The sequence below is a fragment of the Hemiscyllium ocellatum genome, chromosome 10 (genome assembly GCF_020745735.1).
Source record: "Hemiscyllium ocellatum isolate sHemOce1 chromosome 10, sHemOce1.pat.X.cur, whole genome shotgun sequence".
NCBI classification, from domain to species: domain Eukaryota; kingdom Metazoa; phylum Chordata; class Chondrichthyes; order Orectolobiformes; family Hemiscylliidae; genus Hemiscyllium; species Hemiscyllium ocellatum.
The window spans coordinates 59,436,102-59,451,488 of NC_083410.1; the positions used below are offsets into that span (position 1 = coordinate 59,436,102).

Genomic DNA, 15,387 nt, shown 5'->3' on the forward strand with positions numbered 1-15,387 from the left:
TCCCCTGAGGCTGAGCACAGATATAGCAGAATCCGTTCTTCCACCAGGGCCATGGTGCAGCAGACAACAGGCCTCATGGAGATGAGGTTCTTACACTTGGATCTGTCGGAGGTGGTCTTACAGTACAGTTCTGTCACAATATGCCACATAACCCATGCAGGTTGTACTCTGCACACCTGCAGCAGCCAAAGAGGGGATGTGATGGACACTGATGAACTGAGAGCATGGCAGCAAATTGAAGAGGAAGACGAGGACTTGGAGCAAGAGGAAAACACATTTAGGCAGTAAGAGAGATTGGAAAGAGTCAGAGGACTTAATTGTCAGCAGTTCCAAAGGACAAGAGTTTGGTGAGTTTGTTATTTTTTGACTATAAATGTTTTGTTACATGAAAGCTCCTATTTATTTCCAGAAGGAAATACAGCTTTATTTTTGTTTGTTTTTTTTCTTTGCTTTACTTGTTGATCTATGAAACTTAATGTTTAAAACTATTTTGAAGGCTTTCCAATATCTGATCTCCCACAATACATGAGATATTTATGCTGAGAAGGGCATTAGGGAAAAGAGTAGTAGTTCCTGTAACAGGGTTTTAACATGGTATGGTACAAAGTTGGAGTAGTCTGTGTATTTTTATTTCTTGTAGCTGCATTTATTAAAACAGCAGATATTTATGAAATGAGATTCTGTTTCCAATACTGAGCCACCTATATGCCCTCAGATGCAGTTCTTTCTTGTTTCTCTCCAATTGCAAGTATTGTGAAGGACTACTCACAGTTGGCAGCAATTAACTTGGTTCAGAACTGTGTTTTAAATATGAGCCAGTGGCAGGGATCTCAATGTCACAGCAACGACAAATATGTCTACAATTGACAATTTACTGAGTGCATGGGTGATACAGGTGTGATGCACACAGTGTGGTGAGCAACAGAGGATTGTGTGAAGTAACTTGCCAGAGGTCACAGAAAAACTCCCTTAATTAAAATCCCTGCAGTTGTCACTTTGCCAGTATTTAGTCAAATTCAGGCCATTCTCTCCATTTGTAATTAAATTAGTGTCAATTTCCAACTTTGATGCCTGAGCAGTAAATTACTTGGATAAGAACTGAGTGATATGATAACGTGGTGAGAGTTTTCTACACCACATTATTACCCAGATGATGCTGTGTCCCATGTTATTCTGTAAATGATTGGGGCTGGAGTTTGGAAGAAGTTAGCGATTCTATTATTTACATTACAACAGTGATTACACTTGAAAAGTATGAAATGGCTGTAAAGTCCTCAAGTTGTGAAAAGAGTTATAAAAATACATTGTGTGCTTTAGCTAATAATGTATCGCAGCCATAAATGCCCGAAACATTTTCCCATGTAGATGTTAAGTTTAAAAAAGAACCAAAGAACTGCAGATGCTGGAAATCAGAAGCAAATACAAAAATCACTAGAAAAACAGTGAAAAACAGATCTGGCAGTATCTGTGCAGAGAAAGCAGAATTAATGTTTTGTCTCCATGTTTTGCTGCTTTTTAAATACAAGGACCACCTTTGCTTTCTCTAATTTTCAGGTACTACTCCAGTTTTTGAGGAGCTGTGCAAAATATCAAAGCATCATTAATTTCCTGCTTTTTATATAAATGACTTTAACATGTATCCAGTGTGGCCGCAGAAGCTCTGTGGATACTTTATACTTCCAGTTTCTGCATAACTTATTATTTGGCAACTTCTAAATGTGCTATTGCTGCGCCCAGGGGTATCCAAGATATAGTCTAGAGCCAATATGTGCTGTGAAAATCTGGCTCTTGTGTTATTGTCAATTATTTAATATTTATATTTCTTGTCCAGTCATTTATCTCAGTTGAATTTTATGCATCTGCAAGTTTGTAAACACTGATTTACTTGAAATAATACATTTAATAGGTTACTTCACAGAATTTTATTCATAAAAAAATCAGCTGAAGGACATATACAGGAGAGTGACTAATACCTTGGTCAAAAAATTGAATTTTAAGCACTGTATTAAAAAGAGAGAAAACTACAGAGATAAAGAAATCTAGGATGGGAATTCCAGATCCTAAAGCCCAAGTAGTTGAAAACATTATGGTATAAAGTCAGAGAGAGTACGCAAGAGGAAAGAGTCAGAGGAGGTGTAAAACAATGAGGAGAGTTCAATATAATGAAGAGCATTTTAAATTGGAGTCACTGAAAGACCAGGAACCAATATGGGTCAACAAAGGGGTCAAGGGTAAAGGTACTGTGAGACAGGATTCAGATAACAGTGCTCTGAGTTGAGGTTTTACAGAGGGTTGTGAATGGCAGACATGCAAGAGGCTTTCAGCTGGATAGGGGAAGAAACAGAGAGACAGCTGATATTCTAGATGTGGAAGTAGTCAGTTATTGCAAATGAGGGTTTAAAGATCCATTCTGAACACAGCTTCTTCATATGTAGAGAAATCCCAAGATATGCATAGTATCAGAAATGTGAATTTCAGTTCTATATATAGTTGCCAGAGTTCTGTGATGTGCACTTAATGTGATGTATGAAGCCAAAATCCCAAGTACTCATTGCATCTTTAAATGCTGACATGATTCCTAGGAGGATACTCAATGGGGTGCTGCAACCATTAGGTCAGTAGTAGAACTCCCACTATTGGTTGGATAACACATGAGTAAGTGGGGCAGTGGCTCAGTGATTAGCACTGGTGCCTCACAGCACCAGCATTCCATTCCAGCCTCAGGTGACTGTGTGCAGTTTGCACATTCTCTCCCCGTCTGCATGGGTTTTGTCTGGGTGCTCCAGTTTTCTCCCACAGCCCAAAGATGTACAAGTTAGGTGGATTGGCCATGCTAAATTTCCCATGGTATCCAGGGATATGCAGGCTAGGTGGATTAACCATTGGAATGCAGGCTTACAGAGATAGGGTGGGGGTGTGGATCTGGATGGGATGCTCTTCGGAGAGTCGATGTGGACTCAATAGGCTGAGTAGCCTGCTTCCACACTGTAGTGATTCTAAGTTTGCAGAATTGTCATGTTGGTCAGAACTAGATTTTGAATTTGTATCAAAACTATAGTTGAAATATAAAAGTCAAGTCATATGCATTTCTATGCTCCCTGGTCATATTTAATTACTGGTTGTAACCCATGCTTAGCATATGAGGTGAAAATTTGTGATTGACATCTTTTTTTTCGATTCTGAGCCCCAAAGTGCCATTGTGCAACGGTCAATTTTACTATGGAGGCAAATTGGCATTAATTTCAGCAAAATGTTATTTCACCACTGTTTTAACTGAAGGGAGGTGAGCTATGATACTTAGCTGTTCAGAATTTTTGGTGAGGATCTCTGCTGAGTAGCAGAAATTAGCAGCAATTACGCATGGGTCAGGTAATAGCATAACTCAAATCATAATTTCCTGAAATTACAGTACTTTAATAATAGCGTACACTGTAGATGAACCAATACATTGGCTGAGGCTTTGAGTAAATTCAAGCCTCATGTGCAGGTTGGAACCCTGTAATAATTCTGTCAAGCAGCAGTCTTGATGGAAAGAAGAAAATTACTACATTGGGAACCATAGCAATCAATAGCATAGCATGCTTCATAGGCTGAAGACATTTTAAAAAAAATTTAAAGTCTTTATAAACGTATACTTGCTTGGACTTTTAAAATTCAAATTCTAGTATTTATTCCATAGCAGTATTATTCTCCAGGAATTTTGTGCAGTGCAGTTAAGGTACAGATAGACAATGTGAAAACAACATCTGACATACTTCTGTAATTTGCATTTCAATCTTACTGCCCACACTTACTCAAAGATTAAATGTGCTGGGCATTTACAGCAAAATGTTGCTCTTGGCAGAGAGCTGACAGAAAGATTAGCCTCCTGAAATTCTCTACTCACCTATTGCCATGCTTCTTATCTTCTTTCATAATTATTTATTGAAGTATTTGGTTCAGTCTTGTTATTTCATTTTGAAATGCTACATTTCCCTATATAACAACATTACATTGACTATATTTTGTATTATTCAATAAATTTTGTTTCACATTTTTTCATAGGATGTTTCCTATCTTTAACAGGTAGAACATAAAGATGGCAGATTTCCTTCCCAATGGGAGTTTACAGCAATTAATGATCATTTCAATTTTGGATTTTCTTTCAAAGAATTTAAGTTTCACAATTTTACATAGGGGGATTTGAACCAATGTCACTAAAGCACTCATCCGGTGACATTATTATTGTGCCATCACCACTCGCATCCTTGTGGGGCTAAATGTACACACGCAAAGCCTTGCACCACAATCACTTTTTTTTTTAAACAATGTCAATTGAAATTATTACCATGTCATTGAGCACCAGGTTACCATCCAGATTTAGTAGACAGCTGTTCATAAATTCAATGTAGACACCAGAGAACATTATGAATCTATCATTTCAAATTTCATCTTTGCTGCTGGTGTCCTCAGTTAGTTAGTCTTTGTGTTCATATGAGTTACCTCAAGAATGAATGTTTCATGGTCTTTAATTTTACTGTTGACTAATTAAATAGATTTTTGTCAGATTGACACTCTTGTTTTCTGGGACAATCCATACCCTTTTCATTTATGTAACACCTATTTTACAAGGTTCATACTGAAAGTGAAAGAGTACTATTGCATCTAATCTTGTGTTTTGTCCTAGTAAGTTAAGACAGCAAATCTATTATTCAGTATTTAGAAGATATGAATACAGATGAAGAATGTATGGATTTGATTTGACAGTTTGTGCACTATGACCTTGTGTCTATACCTGTGGGAATCAGAAAGGGATAGAAAGGGTTTCATAACATACATTTGTATCATATTATCTCAAAATGTTTTAAGAATGTGCATTGCTGCTCTCCTTTAGCAGATGAAATATATGGAGAATGAAAGTTAAATATTAAAATAAATATATGTTTGTCCTTGAAGAAAATCAAATAACTTACCTGTGATGATGTCTCAAAAAGGTAAGAAAACTGAGTACAGAACAACCTTGATTATCCAAACCAGAAGGGTGGGGAGTATTTCATCTGGATAACTGATTGTTCGGATAAGGATAATGCTCTTATGGGACCTTGAGATCTTGTTTGGATAATCCGAAATTTGGATGATCGACGTTTGGATAACTGAGGTAGTTATGTATACAGTCATATGCCAAAATCTAGTCCTGTTCCATAAGGATTCTAATTATTTTAACAAGTGTGATGTTGAAACATATAATAATTATTGTATATGTGACTCATACTCCAATGACCCTATTTATCTGGCTAATTTGACTGTGATTAATGTGGTCATACAAACAAGTTCTGACTGTGTAATACACATGGGAGCTTCCATTAATCTCCGTATAAAATATCTCCAGATTTCTCAATGATGTCAGCATTAAAGTGTCCTTAGGGCCCAATGTTGATCACGCAATTGTTCTTCAACTACAATTCTTGCATAAAAAAATTTCAAAAACATCAAGCTAAAGAATCCAAGCTCAAGATTAGAAAAGAAACAGCAAGCATCTGCAGGAAATTATTAATTAACTGATTGTCATTTTATAAATTTAGAAAACAAATGGAAATCTATACCTTTTAGTTAGTTTTAACCTGACTGTTTTAATTTAATATGAACGGAAGTTCAATTTCCAGTCCATTGATCTACCCTGCCATGAATGATTATTGTCAGTAACATAAAATACTTTAACCATATATATTATTATATTTTGAATCTTCAATACCCATTTCAAATGATTTCCATTGTCTTGCATGCCTATTAGAACATCAACAATGATAATTTTATTCCACAGTGTAATGTAGTCTCAACATCAGCTATTTTGTGGTGAACTAAAGTGTAAGTCTCACCAGTAAAACCCACCATTAAAATCAAGCAGTTACAAATAATTAAGAATAATTCTGAGTTTTTTTTTGATATTCATTCAAGTGAAGTATGAACATATTTTTGTTCAATTGGTGCACACTGCTAACATCCATAAGGTGATAAGCTTGGCCATGGGAAAGCACTGAGTTAGCACAGCAAGTTGATACTGAAGCATCCAGATTAATAAATGAATTTGTACTGCTCTTTGAAATTTCAATCTCAGCTACTCATTCAAGTTCACCCTATCACTTTTATCCTTTTAACTAACATCATCTAATATGGCTTGAAGGGATACCTGAAATCAAATGGAACTAAGGAACAGGTGATGGACATATTAAAGGTTAAGTACGTGTGAATTAGGTAAATAATTATGGGGAATTAGTAACCAATAGTGAGGGTTTCATAGAATATGGTTAATTGAAGTGAAGCTCCCACTAAAAGTTTGAACTTGGACTGAGTTTAAAAACAAGGGTATTTTAGTATATAATATCTTCAGAAAGTTAATATTAACTACAAATTATTTATGCCCAAAATACTCTCATATAATCCTATTATCACCTATATGGTTTTGGCCTGGCTATTTGCATTTGGGGATTCTGTTCACTTTGTGAAGTAGTTCCAGAGTTTTGCATTTTCCATATTTTGGCGAGTTGTTTGGCATTGCTTCAATGTATTTGACTGGATCTGGAACTGGACTCTTTGAAACAAATTGCCAGTAAATGGCTTCCAACAGAAGAATGATGACAAGCCAAATTTTTTCCAGATCACTCTATTTGAGGTGTGGTTGACAGCTGATTCTATGACTATTTTTTTCCATTAATACAAGGATCCCCTAGTGCTTAAATCCCATTCTAATCCTATATATAGAATAATTGAAATTGCAGTTCAGAAGAAGTGAATTTAAGCTACCAAACTAATGTTAGTGCTAGCTCTTGAGCTAGAGTTGTCTGTTGCCCTGCCCTTCCCATTGTCCTCCGTTTCTAAATATTCTTATTTGTTACAAATTCATGTCTATTGTAAATATCTTGATTTTGTGACATAAATTACTCCTATAATGTTTCAGAATGTATTACTATATATAAAGTTGATATTACCTTTTATCTACTTACACAACTTTGCACCTTTGGTTATGCTATTTCATGTAATACTGGTATCATTAATAACAGTAGACAATAGGTGTAGGAGTAGGCCATTCTGCCCTTTGAGCCTGCACCACCATTCAATATGATCATGGCTGATCATCCTTAATCAGTATCCTGTTCCTGCCTTATCTCCATAACCCTTGATTCCACTGTCCTTGAGAGCTCTATCCAACTCTTTCTTAAATGAATCCAGAGACTGGGCCTCCACTGCCCTCTGGGGCAGAGCATTCCACACAGCCACCACTCTCTGGGTGAAGAAGTTTCTCCTCATCTCTGTCCTAAATGGTCTACCCCGTATTTTTAAGCTGTGTTCTCTGGTTCGGCACTCACCCATCAGCGGAAACATGTTTCCTACTGCCAGAGTGTCCAATCCTTTCATAATCTTATGTCTCAATCAGATCCCCCCTCAGTCTTCTAAACTCAATGGTATACAAGCCCAGTCGCTCCAGTCTTTCAGTGTAAGATAGTCTCGCCATTCCAGGAATTGACCTCGTGAACCTATGCTGCACTCTCTCAATAGCCAGAACGTCTTTCCTCAAATTTGGAGACCAGAACTGCACACAATGCTCCAAGTGTGGTCTCACCAGGGCCCTGTACAGCTGCAGAAGAACCTCTTTGCTTCTATACTCAATTCTTCTTGTTATGAAGGTCAGCATGCTATCAGCTTTTTTCCCTAGCTGCTGTACCAGAACACCCAGATCTCTTTGTACTGCCCCTTTACCTAAATTGATTCCATTTAGGTAGTAACCTGCCTCCCTGGTCTTGCCACCAAAGTGGATAACCATACATTTATCCACATTAAACTGCATCTGCCATGCATCTGACCACTCACCTAACCGGTCCAGGTCACCCTGTAATCTCCTAACATCCGCCTCACATTTCACCCAGCTTAGTATCATCAGCAAATTTGCTAATGTTATTGCTGATACTATCTTCTATATCATTAACATATATTGTAAAAAGTTGCAGTCCCAGCACGGATCCCTGCGGTACCCCACTGGTCACTGCCTGCCATTCCGAAATGGAGCCATTTATCACTACATGTAGTGTGCACTTTTTCTCTCAAACTGTTCATCCAGGCGTTACCTGCATTATGTACTTTAGCTGATCTCAACCCTATTTTTGACATTTTGGAGTAAATTTGGGATGGTGTTCAAGTAACATTCAAAGATACTTTACAAGTGTCTTCCAAACAGACAAAAGGTTGTTCTGCATTGAATCCAGTACGAAGAAACAATTATTAAAAACATGGGGATGAATTTATAATGACAAATACATTCACCAGAAATGCACATCAGGTGATCATAGAACATTTCCTACAACTTCCCATAAAATAATTTTTATCAGCATTCACAACAGGTGAACAAAATTTCACTTAGTACAATTTTGTGAAGTTATTCCATTCTACAACTTCCAGTTCAGCAAAAGGTGCTCTGTAATGCTTACAGGGCTCATGACTCAGAACTGTGGAAATAAACATCTTATTTCTGCAGTTATCCACGGTAAGGTCTTTAGGGAGTTGAATAGTGATATGGAGAATTAGTTAATGGGTTTTCAGAGCTAAATAGGGAATTTTGAGGAGGATTGGCAAGATATTTCAGAAGAAAAGTTGTAATATACTATCGGGCAATTGTGTTGTGAGGTCTTGTCCTACTGTTCCTGTTTCTGAGTTAGAACTGTGGATTCAAGGCTTACCCTAGAATTTGCTGGCCAAGAAAGGTGTCCATAATGTGGCCAAACAGATGGAACCTGCAAATCTTTCCAGTTTATTCCAATGGCGGTGGAATAAGAATAGTAAGATCTGCAGATTCAAACTGTTAATGTAATTGGTCTTGTGCACTCGCAAAGAAAGTGGTATTGAAAGTGACAAGACTCTTTTATATACTGCTCAATTTGTTTTCTCTATTGACTTCAACACAGTTATATCACAAACACAGGAACAATGGTTTGAATGTGCTGCAATTTTTCCTCTTCCACTGAAGTTAAAACGGGAAAGTGAAACATTCATTATGGACATTCTGCTGTTAAACTTTAATTTTTATATCCTTTGCCATTAAATGGTATTCCTGGCAGGAACAACTTCCTTTGCCAACTTGATAGAGTTACCTTTTTGAACCATGGCAACCTACATGGTACAGCCACAGTGTGGTTTGGGACCAAGTTCCAGAATTTTGACAAAGGAATAGCCACATCAGTATGGTATACATCTTGGAGAAGAACGTGCAGGTAATGGTGTTCTCTTGTGTCTATTCCTTTACCTTCGTCCTTCTAAGTGGTAGTGTTTGTAAGTTCAGAAGACACTACCAAAAAGTGTTGTTGAGTTGCCACAGTGGATCTTGTAATGGCACACACTGCTACCACCATGTGCTGGATATTGAGGGAGTGCATCACATGGTGGCTATGCGGCCAGTCAAGTGGGCTTCTTTGTCCTGGATGGTATCAGAGTTTTTTGAATGTTATTGGTTTTTTTTAGGGAAATGGAGAGTCTTCCATCACAATCCTGCCTTGTGCCTTATTAATATTGGACTGGCTTTGGAGAGACAGGAGTTGAGTTGTTGTCTCCAGAATTCCCAGCAACTCATAGCCACAGCATTAATGGTCTGAATTTTGATGCAAGGCTCATGTTTCTATTGAAGTGGGAGTTGCTTCTGTTTGGGAGGGGTTCTTGCTAGTGAATGCAATTTAGCTGCAGCAATTATTCAGTCTGAAGTGACCAATTAATTGCTGAGAGCTGGGAGAGAATCTAATCAACTCCCCTAGACATTGAACAGAGTCGCCATCAACATTCCAAGTATTAGCATTGACCAGATACACAATATAAACCTTGTGACTACCAGAGTAATTCAGAGACTGAGAATTCTGTGGGGTATAATCCATCTGATTCTCCAATGCCTCACCACTTACAAAAGTTAGGAATGTGACAGGATACTCTTCATTTAACTGGATGAGTGCTGATCCACAAAACCCAAGAGGCTTGACACCATCGAAGTCAAGGCAATCCACTTGATCAGCACCCCATCCACAACCTTCAAAATTCTCTCCATCACCAATGCACATTGGCAGTATGATCTACCATCTATAATATGCACTGCAGCACCTTCCAAAAACATAACCACTACCATCTAGAAAGACAATGGGAACACCACCACCCAGTTCCCCTCCAAGCCGCAAACCACCCTTACTTGGAACGACATCATGGTTTCTTCACTGATACTGAGTCAAAGCTTAGAACTTCCTAACAGCACTGTGGGTGGTCTATATCAGACAAAACAGCAGCAATACAAGATTGTGGCTCACTAACTCAAGGAAATTAGAGCTGAGCAATAAATGCTGGTTTTGAAGTGATGCTCACACCCCATGAAAATATTTTCAAAAAGCTGTTCAGTCCCTTGAACCTGTTTTTGCATTCAGTGAGATCAATACTCACCTATGCTATAATTCCATATACCTGCCTTTGTTAATATTCCATTCAGTCAGTTCTTCTTTAACACAGTGGTTGTGTTCATGTGCAACACCACGTAACAGGAAAATCACGCTTTAGAAAAAGCACTTAAAGTATTGGCACACATTTTAAGTTTTTACATTTTAGAAACAATGTCCCCACTTTGTCAATCACATTACAGTGAATTCGTGTTAATGATAAATGTGTTAAAGAGGAACAATCTGTACCTTTTATTAATAAAAAGCTAATTAATGACCAACCCCAGCATCAGTTGACATTTGTTGAAGAGAGTTCCAAGCTTCTTCCACCCTTTACATGAAGAAATATTTCCAAATTTCACTCTGGAAAGATCTGGCTTTGATTTGTTGACTGTACTCCCAATGCTGTGAAAATGGTTCATTGGTTGTAAAGCACTTTGGAATATCTTGTGTATGTGAAAAGGTGTCATACAAATGAAAGTCTTTTTTTGCTGAAGGCCTTTATAACTTTCCGACAGTGTGGTGCCCAGAGCTGGACAGAAGAGGCTGCAAATGCAATTAATGCCAGTTCTAGTTGGCACAAAGAGCATGCTTGCATGAAGTGGCCCTCAATGTAATTACGAAGTGATGGTATAATGCTAGGGTTAGGCAACTGAGCCAGTCTCTGAAAGCTGCTGGAAGTTTCCATTGGAAGTGTCATACAGGAGTTAGTGACGAAAAGCTTCCTTGGCTGCTGGCCATTTGTTACACATGCCTTACAATGGTCAATGGCCTCCCTGCCTGAGTAAGAGCCTTTTCTGGAGCTGAGAGACTGTGGACAGGGGCTGGTACTATAAATGCTCTGGTTCCCCTGTTCCTCCTGAACTCTCTCACCACCTTCTTGTCCAGTTCCAGCATCCAAGCACAGGCCCCCTCCCTGAACAGCACAAGTGACTAGGGACAGCTGTGCAATGAGCAGATACTGCCAAGGAAGGGAAGCTCCTGTTAGTGAGCCCCAACGTCCACCTCAGTCACAGCCTCTTCTTCCCCATCACTCCCAGCCTCCTCCTCAACTTCAAACAATGTAAAAGGGAGCAACATTAGCAGCTCATGTGAAATCCCGATGGCCCCATTGGGACTGTCCTTGAATACGCTGAGGTCACTGAGCAAGGAACATGTGGTCATCTGGTGTGCACGTACAGACGCATCTTGGAACGCGGATGTCAACTGTGCACACTCACTAACATCTACAGCTAGCTGATGTCATGGCCCACATCTGCACATGCACAGAAGCCATTTGATAATTTGGATGGTCACTCCAGACACTAATCCAGTTGGAATCTGACCCGTTCTTGTAAAGATTTTATTCAATCTCTTTGCATTTTACTCTGACACTATTGATAAAACCAAGAATTCCATATGCTCTAACAGTCCTCCCAAACTGTCTTGCTACCTTCTCAGACTTTTGCACCTAATTATATAGAAACAGAGTATTTTGTACTTTCAAGTAATTATGCCAGTGCAACTAAACCCTGATGTACAGTGCACGTGGTTCAACACTGCTTCAGCATTCTTTTGGATAAAAAAAAAAGTCCTCCTTCAGTTTTTTGGCATTTCATTTCTCTCTTGCGTTTCTGCTTTTCAAAAGTACTTTTTATCTCTTTATTTCCCTCTTTTTGCCTCTGATTTTTTTTCCATGATCAGCAAAAGGTAAAGTCAGTTATGCATCAGAAAATTTCAAAGCAACTCATCTCGTTAAGGTAGATTTTCTGTCAGGTCCAGTCTATTCATAAAAATAATCTCCCCTTCTCTTTTTCATGATTCAGGCCAAGGAACTATTGTAGCCAAGAGTATGAGTGACCAGCTTCCAGGCCTCCTTCAATGCAGCATGTGATGAGCTGTTTTGGAACTGAGTGGTTCTCTCAAATGATTCTCCTCCCTTACAACTCTGGCTGAACTCTTTGCAACAGCGGTATTCACAGGATTGGAAATTAGTTTCAGAGAGGCTATGAGTTCAAACCATATTCCAGTACATAACCATCATCTGACATTTCTTACTGATCCACTGCACTATTTTTACTTGCATAGAACTCTTCACTGTATTAACATGTACAATATTGTTTGGAAAACACAAGGAACATTGAGAAAGACATCAGAAATGACACTGGCTGACTTCCCTGCTTGAACTCTATATTCTGCTGGAGACTCACGGATCATCAAGTACTCGGAGTTTTCCAAGTGGCGAGAGAACATGAAGCATCAAAAGAGCTTCCAAACCAGTATGAAACAGAACAAAAAGATAAAAACTCAGTAAAAATAAATCAGTCTACTGACTGGAATACAAATAAAACAGAGTTTGTACTTTAATTACAAATCTTTTGTTTTTGCAACAGAGGGAAAACATATAAATAATTATACATGTCCACTGAGTATCATGCAAGAAAGTGCAAATACTGCTGTTAATGTTCGTATCCCAGGAACAATTAAAATCAAGTTACTGAGCTGCTGTCTTACCTTTACATTGGTTTTGTTCATGAGGTGCAAACCCATATGGACATGGACGTGGCTGGAAGTGAGGGAAAATTACATACGACTGTTGAGTGGGAACAGGAGCACGACCAGGAACAGCAGGAGGAGCCGTCGTCACATTGTTCAGGAAAACAACAGCTGTTTTAGGCAGGCATAAGTATCCTCCATAATGATTTATACATTTCATTTCTCCCTTGCAAGCATCTGGGATGGTCTCACATTCATCAATATCTGATAACCAACAAAAGGTTTACTTAACAGAGAGAAGTGGACAGAGCAGTCACAAATGGGTCAGATTTTGTTGGCACTTCCTGTTCAACAGATTTGTTTCATCAAGATTAGATTTTAGTCGTATTTTACCCTACAAATTTGTTTGAAATATGAGCTGATGTCAGTATAGCAGAACCAACAGGTCATCTCGGGCCTGTGTGTGTAACAGGACTAACAATGTGTCTCCATAGCCAATGGGATCAGACAATTAAGGAAGAAACAGAGGAAGGACTCAGAAAGAGGTTTGCTGTTCCATCAAATTAGGTACAGAAAGAGTTCAAGAACTTTTGCAACACGAAAAATGTACAACAGAGAAGGAGGCCATTCAGCCAAGGGGTCTGTTCTGTCTGGAAAAAAAAGTAACCACCGTAGTCCCACTTTATACTGTTCTGGGATACAGATCAAAAGTGGCAGAGTTCCAATTGCACATCCAAGATTGTTTATGGATTAAGAGTTCCTGCATGATGTAGCTTTCAAGCAGAGAGTTCCAGGCCATCCTAGCATCCGGTGAATTTTTTTCTCACATCCACTCTAACCCTTCTGCCCATTATTTTAAGCCTAGGCATCTTGGTTATTGGTCTCTCTGCTATGGAACTAGCTCCCAGGCCCCTCATAAATTCAACTTTTTTTTTCCCCTTAGCCTCCTTTGTTCAAAAGAGGACAAATTCAAACTATCCAATTTCACTTCATAGCTAAGATTCTCCAGTCCTGGCAACATCCATGGTGACCAGAGCTATACACAACTCGCTGGCAGTAACATAAATAGTGTCCTACAGCATAGAATATATGAATAGGGAGGCTATGCCATCAGTAAAAATTGGAAGTATACTGTTTTTTTCAACTATTTTATCCAATTTAACCTGCTCAGTTATCATCAGCAATCTGTGGGCCTACATTCTAAGATCCTTCTGTTACTCTACACTTACTTAGTACATCACTTGTGATTTTGATCAGCGCTGATTCAGTACTGTGGCTATGACCAAAGCCTATATAAAAGGATACTGACATGGGAAAGATGGTTAAGATTTGGGAGGACTTGGGACGAATTTCAAACAACATAGTCAAGGACTTCTGAGGAAAGGGAGATTGGAAATAGGGCGGTGGTTTGCAAGGACAGTGGGACCCTGTGCTGAAATAAAAGCAAATTACTGCAGATGCTGGATATCTGAAACCAAAAGAGAAAATGCTGGAAAATCTCAGCAGGTTTGGCAGCATCTCTAAGGAAAGAAAAGAGCTGACGTTTCAAGTCTAACTGACCCTTTGTCAAAGCTTTGACAGAGGGTCAGTTAGACTTGAAACATCAGCTCTTTTCTCTCCTTACAGATGCTGCCAAACCTTCTGAGATTTTCCAGCATTTTCTCTCTTTGGGTTGGGGACCCTGTGTTGGTTTGGTTTTGAGGACAATATTTGACAATGTTAAATCTGAAAAGATGGACAATACTTGAGAGCGAGAGAGAGAGCGAGAGAGCGAGAGAGCGAGAGAAAAGAAGTGTGAATGTGAGCAGCTAACATGGGATTCAGGAGGGCATATATTGGTGGATTTCAGTTCAGTGGAAGGAGGTAGATTTCATGCTCAAGTTAAACTCAAAGAAGGAGGACAGAGGAGAGAATCTAAAGAAAGATGCAAGTTCAGGGCTAAAATAGCAAAGAAAAAAAATGACTGCATTTTGCCAAGAAATTTGTCAAGTTAGCTGTGGGAGGAAGGGACCTGGCCAAGATCGGATGGTCTTAATCTTAGCAGCAAGGAGATCCGTGAGCTCCTCACATATATCTTTTAAAGGTGAGAGTGAGGGACAGGGGAGAAGGGTTTAAGAAGACAGCTAGCAGTTACAAAAAGAAAAGGGAGGTGGAACACTGAGCAGTTTAACATGTGTCAGCAAGACCAGGTCCAGCTAGAGTGTCCAGCTAGATCTCTCAATGAATGGCATACCCACCTGTTTGCCTTTCAAATCTGTCTGTTTGGAATTAAATGGGCAGATACCAGGTCCACACATGGAGGAACAGTCAAAGAGAATGGTTTTATTGGGAGATAAGTGGAAGCGAGGCTGTAGCTCTATTAACCATACCCTCAACTTGTCCTGCCACCTTTAATAATTTATGTAGATATAGACCCATATCCTTCTGCTCCTGAACCTCCTTTAGAATTTGACCCTTTGTTCATACTCTCTCTCTGCCT

General features: G+C 38.9%; 1 protein-coding gene across 3 annotated transcripts in view; it reads right to left on the reverse strand.

The window, feature by feature from the left end:
• The window catches only part of LOC132819442 (EGF-containing fibulin-like extracellular matrix protein 1), a 107,161-nt gene that overhangs the window by 85,472 nt on the left and 6,302 nt on the right, over nucleotides 1-15,387 (reverse strand). For all 3 annotated transcript variants that reach the window (XM_060830951.1, XM_060830949.1, XM_060830950.1), the window contains exon 4: nucleotides 12,927-13,172. In XM_060830951.1, coding sequence (XP_060686934.1) covers nucleotides 12,927-13,172 — 246 coding nt within the window. The remainder of the gene's footprint in view (nucleotides 1-12,926; nucleotides 13,173-15,387) is intronic.